The following is a 24,433-nucleotide window of genomic DNA, read 5'->3' as shown; positions in this document are numbered from 1 at the left end:
CCCGAGGAAGGATGAAACATTCGTATTCTCTCTTAGCTCATCATTTGGAAATTAGGATCTACTCTTTTTCATTATTTGTTAATTAAATTAAAGAGTATAAACGTTCCTATACATTTTTGCTTTCCTTAGTTGAAGTAAAACTCTATGTGGAAGAATCGTGACCCTTCGACTATAATGAAACTTAAATCTTCTAGAGACGCCATAAGACTTCAATTATGTAATACATGATGCATCAAATCTATTCCAAATATGATAGTTAATATATTTTTTTCTCAAGAAAATACTAAATAATAACAACAATAACAATTTTTAGAAAAACATAAAATGAGTTAGTCAAGCTTCAAATTGAACAATATTGGGCACGCAACTCAAGAAGCAATCCCCGAATTCTGTTTACATCTAAAGACACCGTCAACGATTAGCGATAGCGTCAAATTCGATCATCGCCGTCGCCTCCCACACCTCCTCCGCCATGGAACCCCATTCATCGGACCTCTCATCTTCACTAATCAAAACAAAATCAAAACCCACCAAAGTCAACCGAGACTTCCTACTCCACCTCGAAGCATACCTTTCCAAACGCGACGGCGTCGACAAGCTCCTCAAGATCTCCCGATACGCCACCAAAATCATCCTATCCTCCGACTCCATACCCACCACCCACCCCCTCCACCGCCGCCTCAAGAGCTTCGAATCCAGCGTCGGACTCAGCCGTAAAGCCTTCCGCCTCGGCAAATTCATCCAAGACGTCAATTCCTTCCGCTCTGCAAAACTCGAAACCAGACAAGATATTATACTCGCCGTCATCGCGTACGGCGGCGAGGGTTTGTATTATTTCGTCGAACAGTTTGTTTGGTTAGCGAAATCAGGGCTCATCGACAGCAAACACTCTCGAAATCTACAAAGAATTAGTGCGTGGGCTGAATTTATTGGATACATCGGAAGTATTAGTTTGAAAACTAGGGATCTGAAGGGGATTTCGAAGGATGAAGCTTGTTTGCTATCGAGTATCGAAATTATGGATACGAGAGGAGATTCTACGAAAACCGAAGAGGAGAAGTTGAAGAAATTGAGGGAAAAGAAGTTATTGAAGAAGCTTTCGGTGGTTCAAGATGTGGCGGATGGATTGATGGCGGTGGCTGATATTCGCGACGGCAAGGGGCGGCTTTCTGGACCGCTACTGATGGCGTCGGCGGGGATGTTGTCGGCGATCATTAGTACTCACAAGAATTGGTTATCTTGCTAACGATCGCCGGCGATCATCGATACCAATAAAGGTTATGCTGATGATTAAACTACAAGTCACAATTGGGGCCAAAATTTCTTAAATATGAATTTGTCAAAATTAAATTTTAGAATTTATAGAATATGCATTGTAATGGGTATTATTTTTTATATATTTTTAACATATGGATTTGCATAATGATGGAATTTATTACCAAATCAAAGACTCATTGTTGAACACTTGAACTATCATTACTTTTTGTTCATTTTACACATTGTAATTAATTAAATATCATTAAGTAATTATTAAATTAAAGTTAGCCTATGGTTGGAATTAAAATGTTCAGTTGTTTAAGAAACCATTGTTTTGATACTACGGGTTGCTTTTGTAGCATTTGTTTCAGACATCCCAAAAAAAATGGCTAGAAGTTTCATTATTTTCTTTAGGGTAAATAGGGTAAATATCACTGTAGACATCATATCACTGTAGCCCTATGAAGTTTATTATTTGGTTTAAATAGTCCCTTTTGTTTTTATTTTATTTTTTTGGCATTTAAGGGGAACAAAATGTAGTTTTACTGACTCTTCAAGCTATTCTATAGAAAAAGAAGGGATAAGCCGGTTAACCCCATCCTACTCAGCATTTTTTTAAGACACCTCATGTTAATTATTGATACGTTGAAAGATTCATTGCCACATCAATAAATGAGGTATTGACCTACTTAACCCTTTTGTAAATAAGTCATTCACCCATCATTATCTTCTTCCCTTTTCTTTTTCTACCGTTTCTCTCCTAATCAATACCATGGCTGTGTATATGAAGATAGATCTTCATTTTGCTAGCATTTTGTAACAGCCGGGTTTCCAGGTATTTTATTTTATTTACTTATTTTGAATTATGAGAAGGAACTCGAAGAGTTGATGCGTAGACTCGCCGAGTAGGGTCGTGATTGTTCATCCGGATTCGCTTTGGACTCGGCGAGTCCACACTATTTAATGAAACCCTAAATCCCCGGGTTTGGAGTCTATTTAAGGGCACTTATAGCCTCTCATTGCGGCTACCAATCCCTTGAGAGAACCCTAAGTGAGCCAAATCGTTAAAAGGAAGAAGAAGACACTTTTGATCCTTGTATCTTTGGTTTAGCAAGAAGGAGGTGCAAGAGCAAGAGGGGAGGTGCGATTCTAGCAGTTCCAGGGATTCAGAGACTTCATTTTGAGGTAATAGTTCGAACCTCCTTCAGTTTTGGTGTTGATCTATAGAGTTAGGGTTTTCTAACCCCTTTGGAGAGTGATTATGTGGAGCAAATGGTCCCTCTTCGAGTTTGTGCCTTGGATCTGGACTCAAAGAGGTCCAGAGACCTTAACCCTTGGAGCTTTATGGATTAGTTTGGGGTTATTGGACTTAGGTTGCCATTTTTAGTAATAAATCTCCTTTTGATGCCTTTTTGTTGTTATACAAGCATCAAGTTTCGAGCTTTACGTGACATTCATGCTTGCGAAGGCCAGATCTTTGATTTAGGGAAACAGATCTGACCTCAGGAGGCCAGTAGAGTTTGTGCATGGCATGAACTCGCCGAGTTGTTCCCGAGACTCGGCGAGTAGGGTTAGGGTTTCACGTAAATTGCTCAATGAGTAGACTTGCTGAGTTGGGGGATGACTCAGTGAGTCAGAAGGGAGTTAGAGGACTGGAGTTCAAGGCGGCACTCGCCGAGTTGTTCTTGAGACTCGGCGAGTTGAGTCGTGGTGGCCCCGCGATTCATGCCTAGTATGACTTGTCACACATAGAGAGGGACTCGGCGTGCCAAGCGGGACAAAATGTTAAAGAACATGTGTGAACTCGCCGAGTCACCAGAGTGCACTCGACAAGTAGGTTCAAAGTGTGACCGTTGACTTTTAGGGTTTAGTCAATGGAGTACTTGTGTTGAGAGGGGGGTAAAATAGCCTTTTTCCCTCCTGAGGGTGCCAGAGGCAGGTTGAGTCTAGTCTTGAGAAATATATTTATAAGAGTATTTACTTTATGTGAATAGGCGAAGACTAGGCAATATTCCTACCGAGTCAGAGATTTACCAAGACGCCTGAGGTGAGTCTTCTCACTATACTTTACCTAGTGCGGTAACAGAGTTATGTGATAGAGTATTTTAGAGTTATATGCCAGTGTAATTGCATGTTATTTATGTGTTATGATTTATTGTGATATGTGCTATGTATGATTCAAAGTTACAGAGTTAGGACCTTCGGGTCCACAGAGTTAGGACTTTCGGGTTCACAGAGTTAGGACTTTCGGGTCCACAGAGTTAGGGCCAGAGGGCCCATAGAGAGTTGGGGCTGGAAGGCCCCACTGAGACACATAGACCTAAGGGTCAACAAAGTTACAGCCTCGAGTCGCTATTATGTGTTAGAGTGGTATTTTGGGGAAGTCACTAAGCATTTATGCTTACAGTGTTATGTGTTATGTGTTTTAGGTACCAACGATGATCGCGGGAAGGCGACGGCATGATCCGTACATACGCATATCAGAGTTTATATATATATATATATATATATATATATATATATATATATATATATATATTTGATCTTGGGTTTTGTATTGATACGACGACGACGACGACGACGACGACAACAACAACAACAACAAAAGAGTAAAAAGAGTTTTGAGACAAACAGAGTAGAGCCATGTGTACGATCAGCCCGCGCCCGAACGGTGATTTCCCAAAATACCCTCCTAATAAGTGATTATAAGATATGTTATGTATGCTATATGATGAGTTACGATATGCATGCTAGAGTAGACTAGGTATTCTTATTAGGACTAGAGTGGCCTGATATATGATGCCTTAATCTAGGGGTTTTGCTGCTAGAGATGCTTAAGAGTGATTTAGATAGCAGCGAGGCGCTTATGAGAGTTTTGTTAGTGAGTAGCAAATGATAGAAAGAGTAGAGTACTTTGGATTTGAGACTCAAGGAGGAGGACTTGGGATGAATGCCAACGCGGTATGGATGGTAGTATTGGGCCCGTACTACTGAAGATACCGGGTTGGTACGCAGCCCAAGTAAGAATCCTTTGGGAACCAAGGAACGAGTAGGGTGGAGTTATCGAGTGTGTTTATACTCGAAAAGGGTCTCTAATATTCTTATGTTGTATTTCAGAAGGAGACCATGGTTGGGACGCGCCACACACCAGTGATCGACAGTTCGAGTAATGATGAGATCCGTAGGATCATCCAGGAGGAGGTGGCTGCGGCCATCAGGGAAGAGATACCAGAGATGTTCGGGTCTATCAAGATCACTCTGATGGTGACATTTGATGAGAGATACGCTGCTCTTTCTGAGGCTGTTGTTGCTGCAGCCACTACAACTATAGCTGCGACTAGGCCGTAGGGTGGTGATGCGTTGTTATTCCGAGAGTTCAGCAACACGAAACCACCGGAGTTTGACGGGTCCCAGGACCCGATCGCAGCGATGAGATGGATTTCTGACATAGAGGGGTGTTTCTTTACTTGCTCATCTCCAGAGCATTTGAGAGTCCGGTTCGCGCTGAACCAGCTTTGCTTGGGAGCGAAGGATTGGTGGAAGTTTGTGACTGTGCACTTTACGCCTGCTGAGCTTGCTGCGGTGACCTGGGAGAGGTTCACCGCTATGTTTCGAGATGAGTACGTTCCCCAGGTGGAGAGGGAGCGTTTGGCCCAGGAGTTTCTGACCCTCAAGCAGGGTATTGAGTCTGTTACAGTGATTACGATGATGTTTTATGAGCGGGCGATGTTCTTCCCAGAGCATGTGTCCTCCGAGTAGGCACGCATGAGCCGATATTTGAGCATTATGAGGAGGGATATACGTGAGTTCGTGGCGAACTCGACATACCGGACATTTGCCAAGCTTCAGGAAAATGCCCGGAAGAGGGAGATAGAGTTGGAGACCCAAGCCAGGGAGGAGGCTGAGTCTCAGGGAAAGGATCGGCAGCCGGCTCAGTCTCAGCCGTCAGCCAAGCGGGTCAAATCCGCTGATTCGAGATCTGGGAACCAGAAGGGCCGCACTTGTGGCAAGTGCAACAAGAGCCACAAGGGGATTTGCAGAGCAAGGTCTTGCTACAAGTGTGGCAAGGAGGGGCACATGGCCAAGGATTTCCCTAAGGGTTTTTCAGTATGTTTTCATTGCAACCAGACTAGACACCGGAAGGCAGAGTGTCCACAATTATGGGGGTCAGTGCAGGGAGCATTTCCGGGATCAGCCCCTGCTGCGGTGAGAGCTGCAAAAGTTCAGCCTGCGAAGGTTGAAGCACCGAAGGCACGTGGGAGAGCCTTCCAGTTGACTGTGGAGGAGGTCTGCACAGTGCCCGATGTCGTGGCTGGTATGTACTCTTTCATGTATTCTTTTACATTCTGTGATGATTGTGCTTATATTATGTTATGCGTAGGTACCTTCCTTGTGAATTTTGTACCTGCTCTAGTGTTATTTGACTCGGGTGCGAGTCGATCTTTTGTATCGTTGGCCTTTAGCCGACACATCAGTACTAGTAGAGAGGCGATGAGTCAACCTCTGAGAGTTTCCATAGCAGATGAGAGAGCAGTGTATGCCACCGAGGTGATACGTGGTTGTGTACTCGAGATTTTCGGGGTTGAGTTTCTGATAGATTTGGTCCCTATTGCGATGGGGGATGTCTGTGTCATCGTGGGCATGGACTGGTTGAGCAGATTTGGAGCGATCATCGACTGCGAGCGACAGCTAGTGACCATGCGAGACCCTAGTGGGGGAGTCCTTATGGTGTACGGCAAGGGTACATGTTCCGGTTCAGCATTTTTCTCAGCCGCCAGGGCGAGGCAGAGCCTTCAGTAGGGATGTAAGGGATTCATAGCATATGTTATGGATGCAAGGGTTGAGTCGGAGAGACCGAGGTCTGTGAGGGAGGTTCCGATAGTGCGTGAGTTTCTGGATGTATTTCCAGAGGAGTTGCCAGGCGTACCTCGTGTGAGGCAGGTGGAGTTCAGTATCGATTTGGTTCCGGGGGCCGTGCCTATCGCCAAGGCGCCCTATCGCCTTGCGCCTCCAGAGATGCAGGAGCTATCCTCGCAGCTACAGGAGCTGTTGGGTAAGGGATTTATTCGGCTGAGTAGTTCACCGTGGGGAGCTCCTATCCTTTTTGTCAAGAAAAAGGATGGTTCACACCGGATGTGCATTGACTACCGGGAGTTGAACAAATTAACGGTCAAGAACCGTTACCCGTTGCCGAGGATTGACGATTTGTTCGATCAGTTGCAGGGAGCATCTTGGTTTTCCAAGATCGACTTGAGGTTTGGATATCATCAGGTGAGGGTGCGAGATGAGGATATTCAGAAGACAACATTTAGGACTCGTTACGGGCATTACGAGTTCGTGGTGATGCCTTTCGGGCTTACCAACGCACCAGTGGTGTTCATGGCCCTCATGAACAGGGTGTGCAGACTGATGTTGGATCGCTCGGTAATCGTATTCATCGACGACATTTTGGTGTATTCGAGATCTAGAGAGCAGCATGAGGAGCATCTGAGGGAGATCCTAGGGGTTTTGAGATCGGAGAGGCTTTATGCCAAGTTCTCCAAGTGTGATTTCTGGTTACGAGAGGTCCAGTTCTTGGGACATCTCGTTAACCAGAAAGGGATATTGGTCGACCACACCAAAATTAAGGTGGTGATGGGTTGGGAGGTGCCGAGGTCGCCCACGGAGATCAGGAGTTTTCTAGGGCTGGCAGGCTATTATCGGAGATTCATCAGGGATTTCTCCAAGATCGTTGTGCCACTCACCAAGTTGACCCGGAAGGGTGTAGTTTTTGCTTGGGGCCCAGAACAGCATGCCTCCTTCGAGACACTTTGCCAGAGATTATGCGAAGCCCCGGTGTTAGCCCTTCCGGAGGGAATGGAGGATTTCGTGGTATATTGTAATGCGTCGATATCAGGATTGGGAGCAATACTTATGCAGAGGGGTCATGTGATAGCGTATGCATCGAGGCAGCTGAAGCCTCATGAGGCGAGGTATCCTACCCATGATTTGGAGTTGGGGGCAGTGGTGTTCGCCCTCAAGATTTGGCGTCACTATTTATATGGGGTCCGATGTACCATATACACGGATCACAAGAGCCTGAAGTACTTGATGGATCAGCCCAACCTGAATATGCGGCAGAGGAGATGGCTGGATGTGGTAAAGGATTATGATTGCGAGATCCTGTACCACCCGGGAAAAGCCAACGTGGTGGCCGATGCCTTGAGTCGTAGGGCGGAGAGTGTTCCGATGCGTGACATTTGTATGAGGTTGACGATGATGACTCCGGTCTTGGACACCATTCGAGGAGCTCAGGCCGAGGCCGTTAGGCCAGAAAACCAGAAGAGAGAGCGGGTTGTCGGGAAAGTATCAGAGTTCGTCATCAATGGTCGGGCGCTTATGACGTTTCAGGGTCGGATCTGGGTACCGCATGTGGGCGGAACGCGTACCATTCTGATGGAAGAGGCTCATCGATCGAAGTTCTCGATCCATCCCAGGGCCACTAAGATGTATTTGGACCTGAAAAGGGAGTATTGGTGGCCTTGTATGAAGAGCGTCGTTGCATGGTTCATGGAGAGGTGTCTAACATCTCGCAGGGTTAAGGCTGAGCATCAGAGACCTTACGGCAAGTTGCAGCCGTTGGAGATTCCCGAGTGGAAGTGGGAACAGATCGCCATGGATTTTATCACCAAATTGCCAAGGACTGTGAGGGACGTCGATGCAATTTGGGTGATTGTAGATCGATTGACGAAGAGCGCTCATTTCCTCGCAATTAGCGAGAACTCTTCTGCAGAGAGGTTGGCGGAGATGTATGTGAGGGAAGTGGTAGCATGGCATGGAGTGCCGATCTCGATTGTCTCAGACCGAGATGTGCGTTTCACCTCTAGATTCTGGAAGAAATTCCATGAGGAACTGGGTACTAGACTGCATTTCAGTACCGCGTACCACCCTCAGACGGACGGACAGAGTGAGCGGACGATTCAGATGCTCGAGGATATGCTCCGGGCATGTGTGTTGGATTTCGGTGGGAGTTAGGACACGTACTTACCCTTGGCGGAATTTTCCTACAACATGTCACACCCCAAAACCGGAACGGCGGAAACGTTCTGGGGTGAATGACGTCATGTCAAGTATCACAACACATGCATTATAATAATCAAAGTACAACAAAACATTACATTAATAGTAATAGTTTTACATTGTTTCCATTACAATATATCAAAGTAATATGAGTAATTGTAATAAGAGTAGCATGGTACTAAGCTATCTTCATCAACAGCTCCGGGGATGTACCTGTCTAAAGCTGACCTGAGAATACAAGTTATTTGAAAAGCGAGTTTCAACATTTTTACAAATGCTGGTGAGTTCATAAGTAATTAGTGACATTTTACACAAATAATTTTTATAATGTAGTAGTTTAAGAGTTTACAGTGTATTAGAGTTCTTTCCAGAAAATCCTATATTTTCTTTAATAAAAACAGTCTTCTACCAAGACTGGACGGAGTTATGTGGTAAAAAGAAGTTTTCCCTTAATCTCTATCATTATCAAAATACTGAACTAGAGGTAGAGACTCTTAACTGAACTGACTAGAGTAAACCTATATGTTTATGCTCGTATACATAACATACAACTAATGAATCAAACGACTTTCGGACGGCCATCCGATCCCACCAGACCACATCTCAACGAAGAAAAGGAAATAGGGCAGACAAACCTTCCTAAGTCCTTCAATCATTATATATATGCACCTATACAAGCACATCCATACATCTAACTACGACTGAGTGTGTAACAAGTGTGAACGAATAGTGTGGAACAATTTAATCATAAAGTGTGAACAAATAGTGTGGAATAACCAATGTATAACCTACAGTGTGGAATAACTGAATCATAAAGTGTGAGCGAATAGTGTGGAATATCCAATTCGTAAAGTGTAAACAAACAGTGTGGGATAATCGAATCGTGATGTATAAGCGTTATCAAGTATGAGTGTACTCCGAAGTGGAATCGTTGATAGGCATAAGTGAAACGGAAATGAGATCAAGTATAAGTGAAGATGAAATGCATCACTAGGTATAAGCGGATCAAATAGATGTTTAAACTAAATAGGGCGAAGCAGCAGTAACAAACAAGTAAAAGTATACGTCGTAAAAGAGAAATTTGACTAAAACCTTGGAAAACCTTTATACTTAGGAAAATCACATTTTGGTATTCTTTGGTAAAATAAGTTTGAAAACCTGTAGAAATCTTTGGAATCTTTATAAACCAGTTTGAAATGATTTTTGATACAACAGTACAAGTAAGAGTTTTGAAACAATTGAAAACTTTTCTGAAAACCATTATAGTGTCCTACTCGGTAAAACAGTGTACAGTGTGGTAAAATCTCGTGCATGCGGGTTATCAATCACATGTGATTGATATGATAACTGGCATGTTTAACTTGTATTCCCCCCTATAAAACATGTAAAAACATTTAAAAGGTTCATTCAGGGGTATGAACTCACCTGGTGTAAGTAGGTCCGACGAGGGTGCCGGTTGGGTGTTCGGTGTCATGTAAAGACTCGAACACACTTAGTGACCTATTTAACATATGATAACATATGTTTTCATACAATTAGTACATATAATACTAATTAAACAAGTATACGCACTCAAAGGAGCGGAAACACTTTGGTTAAGTGTTTGGGGTGTCCCGGGTAGCGTCTAAAGGTGTGTATGGCTTAGGAATGGAGTTTACTCTCCAAGAGTAAATTCATCATGGGGTGTTTACGGCCCAGGGACATCTCACCATGAGTTTACGGCCGTAAACTCATGGTGAGGGGTTCTAGTGTGCTTTAAGGCCTTATACTTCTTCATGGAATCTTGCTAGGTCCAAAACTAAATGGTATGAAGAGATTTGAGGCTTCTAAAGGGACTACATGGGAGTTTACGGCCCATGAACCACCCCTAAGGGAGTTCACGGACGTGAACTCCTATCCCTTGGTTTTATGGAAGTTTTAAGTCCTTAATACCTTCCTAGCATTTTATAGTAATAGTCTAAGGCCATTTGGGGAATAAAAACCAATATTTTGGCATGTTTGAAGGTGTTTACGGCCTTGACACATGTCTTGGCCATAAAATCCTTTTTCCCTTTCATTTCATTGTGTTTAATTGATCTAAACCCAAAATAGCAAGCCCCTAATTCATGTATTAAGCCTAAGGGTGGTTTGGGAGTGTTTTTGGGGCACTTTTGCAAGGTGTAGAGGTGTTTACGGCCTAAGCATGTGCTTGGGCCATAAACTCTCTTGTATGCCCTAAATTGATTGTTTTAAATGAGCAAACCCTCCTAGGCTAAATCCTCAATTTATTTCCAAGCTTTTAGGGACTAGTTTGGGTATTTTTGCCATCAATTAAGGTGTTTACGACCTAAGGATGCTCTTAGGCCGTGAACTCCTTTTCAACAACTTCTAAGTTCGATTTTTGGGCTATAACAACAAGTCATAATGTTTAGAACTAGCTAGGGTAAGTGGACTTACGATTTGGATGCGTTTGGTTGCGGATTCGGGTAAAAAACGAGTCTAGAGAGAGAGTATACAGAGAGAGAGAGGGTGGAAAAAGCTCCAAATTGAGTTTACTCCCCCTTATATATGGGTGGGAGTTGGAGCTCAGTGGAATTCTACCCGATACTGTCGTTAAACGGGGCTTTTGGTCGCACCCAATTTAGTGGTCGTGATAATAAAAACTAACTTTTTCCGAATAATGGACTATGTGTGTTATGTGTTTTTATTTCCTTTTATCACGACTTAACGACATATATAATTGAAATATTTATTTAATTGGCGACCTCTAATTAACGGAACTTGTATACATTGAAAAATTCCGTTAACGGTAACGGGGTAATGTAACGGAATTACTTTGGGTTGTCACATCATCCCCCTGTTAGAGGGAATTTCGTCCCGAAATTCAGGTATAGGCAAGGAAGTAGGTATGAATGGCCAAGTAGAGGTAAGAGAGTACTTCCTATACTGTTTGTCCTCGCATTCCCAAGTGAACTCTGGTCTGTGTTTGTCATCCCAACAGACCTTCACGTACGGGATGCGGATTCCGTCTCGTGTAGTTAGTGGGTTCCGACTGGTGTATCTACGAGGTTAGGGTTCTCAATGGTTTCTACAGGGGTGAGTGGGATACGAAGAGTGATGTCGGGTAATCGCATATCGCATATCGAGTCTAAGAAGTGGATTGATCGGGTGTGAAACTTGTGGAATATCCGAAAGTAGTAGTGGTCTGACGAGGGTTGGACCAAATCTCTGCGAGGATTCTCGGATGGTCCTAAGCTATGAGAAGGGTAGAGCTTTTCAGTACTTAGAACATAGTGTACTTCTGTGGCAAGTTCATCATTGGCGTGATCTCCATTCCGAAGTTCCTAACGTTCTCACTCGTACTGTGTGTGTAGTTCTTCAGGTTGGTCCTTAGAAAGCTCGGGTGGTCTTTGGTTTCGCGTTTCCTGTCAACTGGCTGATAGAGACTTTCTAGGTCGTCGAGTGGGTTGTGTGACTATGGTTATCTGTTTGCTGTAGAGTTTCTATCTCAAGCATGTGCAAAGTGAACCTGCACTAAAGAATCTTGAGATACGGAAACCCTCGGGTCGGGCAGATAGGGTTTCTCCAGACGAGTGTTGGACTATCTCGGGAGGTGGTTCTACTATTTCTGCGTGAGATAGTATCCGTGGAACACCTAATAGTCCAATGGATCTCTAAGACTTTGGTTTATTCTAGTGCGGAAAGTGCATGCTCCTGCATAACTCCTTCGACTAACACCAAGGCTGGTGTCAATTCTCTAATCTCTTCGAGATATAGGTCATGAGGCTTAAGGAAACTACTTTCTCACTTGATCAAGTATTCTCGGCTGAGAAGGTTATCCTGTGGTTCTCGGTATCCTAGTGTTCACTTCGGAGAATGCAGTCTATTGTCTACAGGGCGACGGTGACTTCCTCCATGCGAGGGGGCGGAGGGTCCTAGGCACTACTTGTCTGCAACTGGGTGGACAAAGTGCCTGAGTAGTGCGAACATCTTCAGCAACTACTCTTCCGAAGGTTCTGTGTTTTCTCGGTGTAAGTCAAATCTAGTGAGTGTAGAGTCTCATCACTCGGAACTTTAATCTTTTCATCCACTCTTCTTAGAGTTTACTTTATCGCAGCTCTCGGACTTCCGGGATATTCGCCGCGATGCTTAATTTGGGGATTTGAGAGTGAATGGATGGTCGCAGTCAATGGTCTTGACTCTTACGACTCAGGTTTCTTTATCAACTGAGGATGTTAGCTACTAGGTTGGCTCAAGCGAAATGAAAACAACTTCGGATATGCGGTCATTATAGCAGCTCAATTTGCAAGGGTTCTCTAGACTCTAGTTCCCACTCCATGGGATAGGATGAAGGGTCTTTCTAGGGAATCTACAAGGTATGCTTCGGGTGGTTATTGTCTTCTGGAGTGTCTGCAGTATCTTTCGCTTCGGTTTCCATATGACTAAGAGGGGTCGGTCAATAGCGCGCGGTACCCTTCTCTTGGGTACTTCGGAAGGCTTGAGGTAAGAGGGACGAATGACGGATCGTATTAGGTTTGATTATTCGTATTATGTTTAGGTTCAGAAGAACCTTTATTTGCCGACATGGCTACAGAGAAAGTTCTTTTTACACAGCACTAGGGATGAACACATGGTTGAACGAAGTCAAACCATGATCGATAGAGTCATCGAAGTTGGCACACTCCGACATGATATAATGTGAGGGTCGATAGAGTCATGTGCCGAACAGGCACACAAGTTCTAGGCGTCTCGGGTTTCGTCCTGTGTATCACTATCGCGGATACTTGGACCGATAGAGTCGACGCGGAACTATAGAGAGTCCTAAGTGTTCTTAATAGAGTACCTTTTTCATCAATGGATTTTCACAAGGCATTTCTATAATCGCCTAACATATACTAGTCATGTATAATTAAGGTGGGGGGACTGTTGACTGAGCGACCCCACCCTAAATCCACAACCAAACAAGGAATAGGAAATGAGGCGGCATTCACTCACTCTAGGTCGATCCATCTTAACTATACATGGTCGTAACGTATATGTTTTACCATTATAGTTTTACCTGATGAATTTTAAATTTTATAATAGTGATGCGACTTTCGCCTTACTGAGGAAGAAAATTACATTTGAATTAGCCTTTTAATGTTTTCGGTTTAGTCATCTGTGATTCGAGAGACGTACCAAAAATCTACTGGGTTCCTTGATGCTTCACCCTAAGCATTAGAGCTAGACTCCTTCTGTGTCCTTGTCTTTTCCTTCGGTTGGGCAGTCCTTCTTGAAGTGTCCCACTTCACCATATAGGTGGAAAACTGTACGGGCCACCACATTGGTGGTTGATGTAATGAACTCAACCGGGGTTCTGCAGACGCGAGCAGTATGCCCCAACATGTGGCACCTAGCACAATAAAGCTCCTGGCAGACACCATGATGATGGTAGTTGCACTTGCTGCAATGGGGAAGGTTTCCTAAGTATGGTCTCCTAGGTGTAGGGATGGAAGGGTTGATAGGGAATTTGACCATCTCAGCTCGTTGCCCTTTGGAAGGTCCTTGAGCCGAGGTACTTCCCTCCTCAATCTTGATCTTTCTCTTCCGTGGATTTGAGTGAGGTTCTTGGGTGGCTGGGTGTGAAGGTGTTGGTTGCTGATGTCCATTGCTAGGATCGGAAATCCCGATAGGCACCTTGCTAACATTGGCGTTGTTAGCATTCAGGTGAGCCATGACAGCTGCTACGGCTGTCGAGACTGTAACTTGAAACGTGGCTTCATCGAATAGGAGAGTAGGTTTCTTGCTTGTGGATTGGTTACGCTTATTCGGAGGCATGGTTTTCCTACACGGAAAGGAACGCATGAAAATGAGAGACGATGGTTAAACCTTGGACATATCTGTCCTAACTGTATTAGGCATAAATTTTTCCCGTGCCTCGGATACTGGTTGACTAAGTGTCGACCTACATCCCTATGATGTAGTCCCGGTATGCAAGGTAAGAGTATGAGTATCGGAAGGGCCATAAGATGCGAGTCATTCCTACTACGTTACCTTTATACTGGGAAAGGTCTCACTCTCCGGCCTGGAGAGATTTGAGAACAGTTCGGAACGAAACCGCGGAAAGAGAGGCTCATGAAGGCTTATGGCTAAATACTCTCAATAGAGGTGCGGGGATCCGCTCTAATCGTGTGACTGGCAACGGGAAACGACGATTTACCTAACACATAGTGTGAGTAGTGTAACCACTAACTCACTAAATTGTATTATTTTAAGGGTTTATTAGTGTGACGAACACGAGGAGAAGACAACTCTCGGGTTCCATGCACTGGCTCCCTCTGTGTCTGCCTCGTATCTTTGACTGAAGTCGGCATTGGTTTCCTTCGGATAGTTACCTAGGGTTCTCTCCTTGTATGGACATATTTAATTTCTACTCCGCCTTCCTTCTAATTCCGACTCTGGGTGTCATCACTTCATGATGGATGACTGGAATCTCGGAAGTTTAGGCGAATCTCTCACCACTGTCCCTAAAAGATATAGGCACTTGGTGAATTTAATAGTCTCGACCTAGTTCATTTATTTCCGAACTGGAAATCTTCTCAATGAACTTCTTCGGGGCCGAAATCAACTCTTCTGCCGAGTACTGAAGTGGATAGGGTTTTCTACAGGGTTCGTGCGAGAATGGAAATGTCTAAAGAATCCTAAGATATTATTAAGATTTCATTAGGTGATCCATATCGAGTCCTGATACGATTACATAGGGTATACAAATCATATATAGCTTAGATCTGATAGGCCTTCGAATATGTGATACTACTCTAGATCCACATCCCAACGAGGAAAAGTAAATAGGGCGAAACCACACATTCTTAGCCTATGGGATCCTTATTATATATAACCTTGGAAGTATACTCTCTGTAGTTGTAGGTATATCAATAAGGATCTTTTAGTTCTTCACACAAGGTTATCTATGTATCCTAAAATAGCCCTATGGTATTTTAATTTCTTGTTTGTTTTCTTATCTTCTGAATATGATTCTGGGATTTATGCGAGTCTTTTAGTGTTCCAAAATACTCCTATAGTATTTTAACTTTATGTTTGGCTCTAGCATTCCTAGTTGGTAAGTTTCAGACCAGTTGCAACACCACTATCACTCCCAAGCACACGTTCATCGCATCTCGAATAAATGTAGTTGATCAGGTTACATTTATTCCAACGTACGATTACATAACTGCCCATGTTTGACTGTAGTGCTCAACATCCGAAGACTTTTATTATTGTTCTTCTTGTGATACTTGTGTTCAAGTGTTTAGATTCTAGATGTTATTATACTTTGGTAAAATATGGTTATATTTTAAAGTATAATTCCTGGTCAGAGTGTTTTATCCCTTTTGCATTTATAGGCTGTATATCTTTTATGAATTGATATACTTAGCTCACTATAAACAATGCTCTGATACCAATCTATCACACCCCAAAACCGGAACGGCGGAAACGTTTTGGGGTGGATGACGTCATGTCAAGTATCACAACACATGCATTATAGTAATCAAAGTACAACAAAACATTGCATTAATAGTAATAGTTTTACATTGTTTCCATCACAATATATCAAAGTAATACAGGTAATTGTAATAAGAGCAGCATGGTACTAAGCTATCTTCATCAACAGCTCCGGGGATGTACCTGTCTAATGCTGACCTGAGAATACAAGTTATTTGAAAAGCGAGTATCAACATTTTTACAAATGTTGGTGAGTTCATTAGTAATTAGTGACATTTTATTCAAATAACTTTATAATGTAGTAGTTTAAGAGTTTACAGTGTATTAGAGTTCTTTCCAGAAAATCCTATATTTTCTTTAATAAAAGCAGTCTTCTACCAAGACTGTACGGAGTTATGTGGTAAAAAGTAGTTTTCCCTTAATCGCTATCATTATCAAAATACTGAATTTGATTATTAAAAGAAGCAAGAGAAGTCAGGGAAATAACATATGCCTCAGCAGTGAGGACTGCTGACTAAGGCAAAGGAATCATAGACTCCAGGAGAGTATCGAACGAACGACACGCCTGGTTCCGTCTAACTAATGGAGACACAGACCCCAGAAGGTACCAAATGAAAGGTACAAGTGGTAAGGTCTAAAACAGTGAATGCAGACCGCAAACAGTATCAAATGAAAGATACATCTTGCAAGGTCAAAACAGAGAATACAGACCGCAGACAGTATCAAATGAAAGATACATCTTGCAAGGTCAAAATAGAGAATACAGACCGCGGACAGTATCAAATGAAAGATACATCTTGCGAGGTCAAAACAGTGTGACTCTGAAAATGAATTACCAGCATACAGTGTAAATTGTCGGTGAAATACCCTTACCTTAAGGCCGTGAATTATAAGGCAACCTGGGATACTCGTAACCATACTAACCGACACTAGAGTACCTGACGCCCTACAAGCGTCTATAAATTATGACATTTGTCACCCCTTGGCTTGGTGGGCCGTGGACTGTAGCTACCAGTCAGGGTGCGGGGGTGTCAATCCCGTATGGATCTATACACACAATGTCTACTCTCCCTGCAGGGGACTCTGGTTACCAACTAGACGACGGAGAAGGCCGTGTCCTGAAGATGCATCCCGAATAGTGGGTAGAGATTTCCAAATAGTGGATAGTGTGTTTCTAATGTAAGTGCTGAACTAGAGGGAGAGACTCTTAACTGAACTGACTAGAGTAAACCTATATGTCTATGCTCGTATACATAACATACAACTAATGAATCAAACGACCTTCGGACGGCCATCCGATCCCACCAGACCACATCTCAACGAAGAAAAGGAAATAGGGCGGACAAACCTTCCTAAGTCCTTCAATCATTATTTATATGCACCTATACAAGCACATCCATACATCTAACTACGACTGAGTATGTAACAAGTGTGAACGAATAGTGTGGAACAATTTAATCATAAAGTGTGAACAAATAGTGTGGAATAACCAATGTATAACGTACAGTGTGGAATAACTGAATCATAAAGTGTGCGCGAATAGTGTGGAATATCCCATTCGTAAAGTGTAAACAAACAGTGTGGGATAATCGAATCGTGATGTATAAGCGTTATCAAGTATGAGTGTACTCCGAAGTGGAATCGTTGATAGGCATAAGTGAAACGGAAACGAGATCAAGTATAAGTGAAGATGAAACGCATCACCAGGTATAAGCGTATCAAATAGGAGTTTAAACTAAATAGGGCGAAACAGCAGTAACAAACAAGTAAAAGTATACGTCGTAAAAGAGAAATTTCACTAAAACCTTGGAAAACCTTTATACTTAGGAAAATCACATTTTGGTATTCTTTGGTAAAATAAGTTTCAAAACCTGTAGAAATCTTTGGAATCTTTATAAACCAGTTTGAAATGATTTTTGATACAACAGTACAAGTAAGAGTTTTGAAACAATTGAAAACCTTTCTGAAAACCATTATAGTATCCTACTCGGTAAAACAGTGTACAGTGTGGTAAAATCTCGTGCATGCGGGTTATCAATCACATGTGATTGATATGATAACTCGCATGTTTAAATTGTATTCCCCCTATAAAACATGTAAAAACATTTAAAAGGTTCATTCAGGGGTATGAACTCACCTGGTGTAAGTAGGTCCGACGAGGGTGCCGGTTGGGTGTTCGGTATCATGTAAAGACTCGAACACACTTAGTGACCTATTTAACATATGATAACATATGTTTTCATACAATTAGTACATATAATACTAATTAAACAAGTATACACACTCAAAGGAGCGGAAACACTTTGGTTAAGTGTTTGGGGTGTCCCGGGTAGCGTCTAAAGGTGTGTATGGCTTAGGAATGGAGTTTAATCTCCAAGAGTAAATTCATCATGGGGTGTTTACGGCCCAGGGACATCTCACCATGAGTTTACGGTCGTAAACTCATGGTGAGGGGTTCTAGTGTGCTTTAAGGCCTTATACTTCTTCATGGAATCTTGCTAGGTCCAAAACTAAATGGTATGAAGAGATTTGAGGCTTCTAAAGGGACTACATGGGAGTTTATGGCCCATGAACCACCCCTAAGGGAGTTCACGGACGTGAACTCCTATCCCTTGGTTTTATGGAAGTTTTAAGTCCTTAATACCTTCCTAGCATTTTATAGTAATAGTCTAAGGCCATTTGGGGAATAAAAACCAATATTTTGACATGTTTGAAGGTGTTTACGGCATTGACACATGTATTGGCCATAAAATCCTTTTTCCCTTTCATTTCATTGTGCTTAATTGATCTAAACCCAAAATAGCAAGCCCCTAATTCATGTATTAAGCCTAAGAGTGGTTTGGGAGTGTTTTTTGGGGAACTTTTGCAAGGTTTAGAGGTGTTTACGGCCTAAGCATGTGCTAGGGCCGTAAACTCTCTTGTATGCCCTAAATTGATTGTTTTAAATGAGCAAAACCTCCTAGGCTAAATCCTCAATTTATTTCCAAGCTTTTAGGGACTAGTTTGGGTCTTTTTGGCATCAATTAAGGTGTTTACGACCTAAGGATGCTCTTAGGCCGTGAACTCCTTTTCAACAACTTCTAAGTTCTATTTTTGGGCTATAACAACAAGTCATAATGTTTAGAACTAGCTAGGGTAAGTGGACTTACGATTTGGAAGCGTTTGGTTGCGGATTCAGGTAAAAAACGAGTCTAGAGAGAGAGTATAGAGAGAGAGGGTGGAAAAGCTCTAAAATGAGTTTACTCCCCATGATATATGGGTGGGAGTTGAAGCTCAGTGGAATTCTACCCGATACTGTCGTTAAACGGGGCTTTTGGTCGCACCCGATTTAGTGGTGGTGATAATAAAAACTAATTTTTTCCGAATAATGGACTATGTGTGTTATGTGTTTTTATTTCCTTTTATCACGAATTAACGACATATATAATTGAAATATTTATTTAATTGGCGACCTCTAATTAACGGAACTTGTGTACCGTGGAAAATTCTGTTAACAGTAATGGGGTAATGTAACAGAATTACTTTGGGTTGTCACACAACAACAACCATCATTCGAGCATTGGTATGCCACCATTTGAGATGTTGTATGGGAGGATGTGTCGGACCCCTATTTGTTGGGGAGAAGTGGGACAGCGTGTGATGGGTAGTACGGAGATAGTGCTTCAGACGTCTGAGCAGATCTAGCAGGTCAGGGAGAGGTTGTTGACCGCTCAGAGTCGCCAGAAGAGTTATGCTGATAGGTGATGATCCGAGCTCGAATTTCAGGTCGGTGATTTGGTGCTTCTGAAAGTATCTCCTTGGAAGGAGTGATCCGATTCAGAAAGAGGGGCAAGCTGGGACCCCGGTATATTGGGCCGTTTAAAGTGATCGCGAGGGTGGGTAGGGTAGCGTATTGCTTGGAGCTACCTGTAGAGTTGGGTCAGATTCATGACACTTTCCACATATCGCAGTTGCGAAAGTGTATAGCAGATGAGTCGGCAGTGGTGCCATTGGAGGACATTCAGGTGGATGCAAGCCTGAATTATGCCGAGAGACCGGTGGCGATCAGGGATCGAAAGATTAAGGTTTTGAGGAACAAGGAAGTGCCTCTGGTTTTGGTTCAGTGGCAGCACCGGAAGGGGGTCCGAGCTGACTTGGGAGCCGGATCGTGAGATGTGTGAGCAGCATCCAGAGTTATTTCCAGAGTGAGACTTCGAGGGCGAAGTCCGACTCTAGTGGGGGAGAATTGTAACAGCTGGGTTTACAGGTATTTTATTTTATTTAATTATTTTGAATTATGAGAAGGAACTCGGTGAGTTGAAGCGTAGACTCGCCGAGTAGGGTCGTGATTATTCATCCGGATTCGCTTTGAACTCGGCGAGTCCACGTTGTTTAATGAAACCCTAAATCCCCGGGTTTGGAGCCTATTTAAGGGCACTTATAGCCTCTCATTGCGGCTACCAATCCCTTGAGAGAACCCTAAGTGAGCCAAATCGTTGAAAGGAAGAAGAAGACACTTTTGATCCTTGTATCTTTGGTTTAGCAAGAAGGAGGTGCAAGAGCAAGAGGGCAGGTGCGATTCTAGCAGTTCCAGGGATTCAGAGACTTCATTTTGAGGTAATAGTTCGAACCTCCTTCAGTTTTGGTGTTGATCTATAGAGTTAGGGTTTCTAACCCCTTTGGAGAGTGATTATGTGGAGCAAATGGTCACTCTTCGAGTTTGTGCCTTGGATCTGGACTCAAAGAGGTCCAGAGACCTTAACCCTTGGAGCTTTATGGATTAGTTTAGGGTTATTGGACTTAGGTTGCAATTTTTGGGACTAAATCTCCTTTTGATGCCTTGTTGTTGTTATACAAGCATCAAGTTTCGAGCTTTACGTGACATTCATGCTTGGGAAGGCCAGATCTTTGATTTAGGGAAACATATCTGACCTCAGGAAGCCAGTAGAGTTTGTGCATGGCATGAACTCGCCGAGTTGTTCCTGAGACTCGGTGAGTAGGGTTAGGGTTTCACGTAAATTGCTCAGTGAGTAGACTTGCTGAGTTGGGGGATGACTCAGTGAGTCAGAAGGGAGTTAGAGGACTGGAGTTCAAGGCGGCACTCGCCGAGTTGTTCTTGAGACTCGACGAGTTGAGTCGTGGTGGCCCCGCGATTCATATCTAGTATAACTTGTCACGCATAGAGAGGGACTCGGCGTGCCAAGTGAGACAAAGTGTTAAAGAACATGTGTGAACTCGCCGAGTCACCAGAGTCACCAGAGTGCACTCGGCGAGTAAGGTCAAAGTGTAACCGTTGACTTTTAGGGTTTAGTCAATGGAGTACTTGTGTTGAGAGGGGGTAAAATAGCCTTTTTCCCTCCCGAGGGTGCCAAAGGCAGGTTGAGTCTAGTCTTGAGAATTATATTTATAAGAGTATTTACTTTATGTGAATAGGCGAAGACTAGGCAATATTCCTGCCGAGTCAGAGATTTACCGAGACGCCTGAGGTGAGTCTTCTCACTATACTTTACCTAGTGTGGTAACAGAGTTATGTGATAGAGTATTTTAGAGTTATATGCCAGTGTAATTGCATCTTATTTATGTGCTATGATTTATTGTGATATGTGCTATGTATGATTCAGAGTTATAGAGTTAGGACCTTCGGGTCCACAGAGTTAGGACTTTCGGGTCCACAGAGTTAGGGCCAGAGGGCCCATAGAGAGTTGGGGCTGGAGGGCCCTACTGAGATACATAGACCTGAGGGTCAACAAAGTTACAACCTCGAGTGGCTATTATATGTTAGAGTGGTATTTTGGGGAAGTCACTAAGCATTTATGCTTACAGTGTTATGTGTTATGTGTTTCAGGTACCAGCGATGATCGCGGGAAGGCGCTGGCATGATCCGTACACACGCATATCGGAGTTTATATATATATATATATATATATATATATATATATATATATATATATGATCTTGGGTTTTGTATTGATACAATGTTGATATAATGATTTGTTTATGATTTCAAATGATATTTTATGGGTTACAAAAGTGAAAATTTGTTCAAATTTTTACGGCGTTACACATTTTTACTAGGTATCATGCAATAAGTTACTCAGATGAAGCCGAACAACGCTTTGAAGACGTCGATTTTGCACGAATGGATGTTAAAGAATCTCTATTGTTCATTCAAAGATTCGCAAACGAGGAATGTGTGAATGTGTATTTTTGCATGCCAGATATAGAGTTTACTGAAGGATTGAGGATAATAGCCATCGAGAAAGACTACCAAGAGTTCATTCAATTTGGGTACGAAAGCGGATGTGTAATCCAAGTTTACGTGGATCATCTTTGTTCTAATGTCCATCAATGGATACTGGATGACGAATCTGAAGTTTGCAGTCCTGAAGATAAGATGTCGGGTGTTGGGGGGATAACGAGGACTTGCATAGCCTGGGACTTTTTCAGAACGAGATTGATGACTTGCAAGGTAATGTACATGATGATCTAGATTCCACTCCTATGAATAAGACCATAAATGATGTTTTTTTGAGCAAGCTATGCCCCAAAGTGCAGTCAATCCCATCAAGTCCTCCTGATGTGGAGGCATATTTTTGTATGGATGGCAATGACACAAATGTTGAGGAAGTGACAACCTATAATGAAAATGTTAACTGGAAAAAACAAAAACCTGAGTTAGGTATGAGATTTGAAAGTCCAAAATAGTTAAAACATATGTTATGTAATTATGCTATGGCAAATGGGTATCAGTTGTGTTACAAGAAAAATGACAGTAAGAGACTTTTAGTGAAATGTTGTTCTGGCCAGTGTAAGTTTAGACTTTGGGCCTCATGGATGAGTGAAGAACAATCTTTCCAGATTAAGTCACTCATAGATGAGCACAATTATGCAAAAAAATCAAATTGGGATCAATTGTTAGCTATGTTTGGATAGACAGTCATTTTACATCTAAGTTCTTAAATAAGAAAAAAATGAGTGTTAGGATGCTTAAAGAAGAGGTCAAGCAAACTTTTGGAATAAATGTGAGTACGGAACAGTGTAGAAGAGCAAAGAAACATGCCATTGAGCTTATTCAAGGAACACTTGTTGAGCACTATGCAAAACTTTGGTCTTATGGAGAGGAGATGAGAAGATCAAACCCTGGATCAACTGTGAAGATTGGTGTCAATAGTATGCCTGATAGGAAGATTTATTTAAGTAACATGTACGTATGTTTTGAGGGACTAAAACAAGGATGGAGAGGTAGTTGTAAAAAAGTAATAAATCTGGATGGGTGTTTCTTGAAAGGCTTATGTAAAGGAGAGTTAATATGTGTAGTTGGTAGGGATGCTAATAATCACATATTTCCAATTGCATGGGTAGTTTTTTGTGTGGAAAACAAGGAGAATTGGAAATGGTTTTTGGAGAATTTAAGGGATGATCTAGGATTGGAAAATGGTTTTGGTGTTACTTTGATGTCAGATCTACATAAGGTATGTTAACTACCATATCCTTTAAATTTAGTCTAATTGTTGTTGTTTGTTTTAATAATTTTACTTTTTGGTGTAGGGTTTGTTGGAAGCTATGAAAGAAATTTTGCCTACTGCAGAACATAAGCATTGTGCAAGGCATATTTTAGCCAACTTTAGGAAAAGATTTATAGGAGTGCATTATAAGAAGATGTTTTGGAAGGCATGCAAGGCATCCACTGATGTAACAATTCGATATTTCGATTCTATGTAATGACTTAAAAAGCCAAGTATTGTAACCACTTTCGAAAATAATGAAATTATCTTTGAAAATAAAATGTACAAAAAGTCTCTATTTTGGTTACCTACTATCTTAGATATCATTAAACCGTGAGCGTACATAAAAAGAACGTCCAAATCTGACTTTGTATGAGGAAGTTATGATTTTTCCAAGTTTGGTATAGCGGTAGACAGCTAAAAACTCGAAATAGCGATCGAACGACTTTTGACCGAAATGACCTAAATGAGAATCGAAGGTCTCAACAATGGTGTTTCAACGGTAAAAAAGTCTGAAAAACGGACATCGGATAAAGGAGTTATGGATTTCTAACGAACTTTTCTTACCCTGAACTTTTAAAAATATATAATAAAAATAATTTCAAAATTTGCCAAGTCTAAACGAAAGTTGTAGAGCGTAGTCTCACCTACGCATGGATATAAAGAACGTCGAAAACGGAGTTCGTATGAAGAAGATATGAATTTTTGAAGTTTACTAAATAATAAAAATATAAAATTAAATCAAAATTCGGTATTATCCGAAGGGGGAGTCACCGGCCCAATCCAAGTTACGCTTGGCGTAACAGCGTATGCCCAGCATACGCGGGGACTAGGCCTCAGATCGTCCACGTAGATCTACGCAGCGAAATGACATAAATACCCTCCACTTAAACGGCCAAAAGCTAACAGAGTTAGTCGGAAGGACCAAATGTTAAAAGTTTTGAAACCACAGGGACCATCTGTGAGGTTTTTTGAACTTAGGGACTAAACTTGATATTTTCAGAAACCACAGGGACCATTTTTGAAGTTTTGTCAATTATATATGTGATGGTTGTATTGCTTTCTTTATTATGTATTCAATTGTTACGATACTACATGAAGTCATCCACCCTCGAACGATTCCGCCGTTCTAGTTTGGGGGTGTGACAACTGAGCCTTTGTTTAATGCAACA

The 24,433-nt window shown here is 42.3% G+C and overlaps 1 protein-coding gene across 1 annotated transcript; it reads left to right on the top strand.

Annotated features, from left to right (window-relative positions):
- The first annotated feature begins 318 nt into the window (after positions 1–318).
- Positions 319–1,476, top strand: PEX11A (peroxin 11A). Its single transcript, XM_078991815.1, has one exon. It carries the CDS (start codon positions 473–475, stop codon positions 1,244–1,246), a length of 774 nt encoding a protein of 257 aa, XP_078847941.1. The 5' UTR covers positions 319–472; the 3' UTR covers positions 1,247–1,476.
- Positions 1,477–24,433: the final 22,957 nt, after the last annotated feature.

Source organism: Lactuca saligna, chromosome 4, assembly GCF_052625555.1.
Source record: "Lactuca saligna cultivar CGN05327 chromosome 4, ASM5262555v1, whole genome shotgun sequence".
NCBI classification, from domain to species: domain Eukaryota; kingdom Viridiplantae; phylum Streptophyta; class Magnoliopsida; order Asterales; family Asteraceae; genus Lactuca; species Lactuca saligna.
This window is presented reverse-complemented; position numbering and strand designations above follow the sequence as displayed.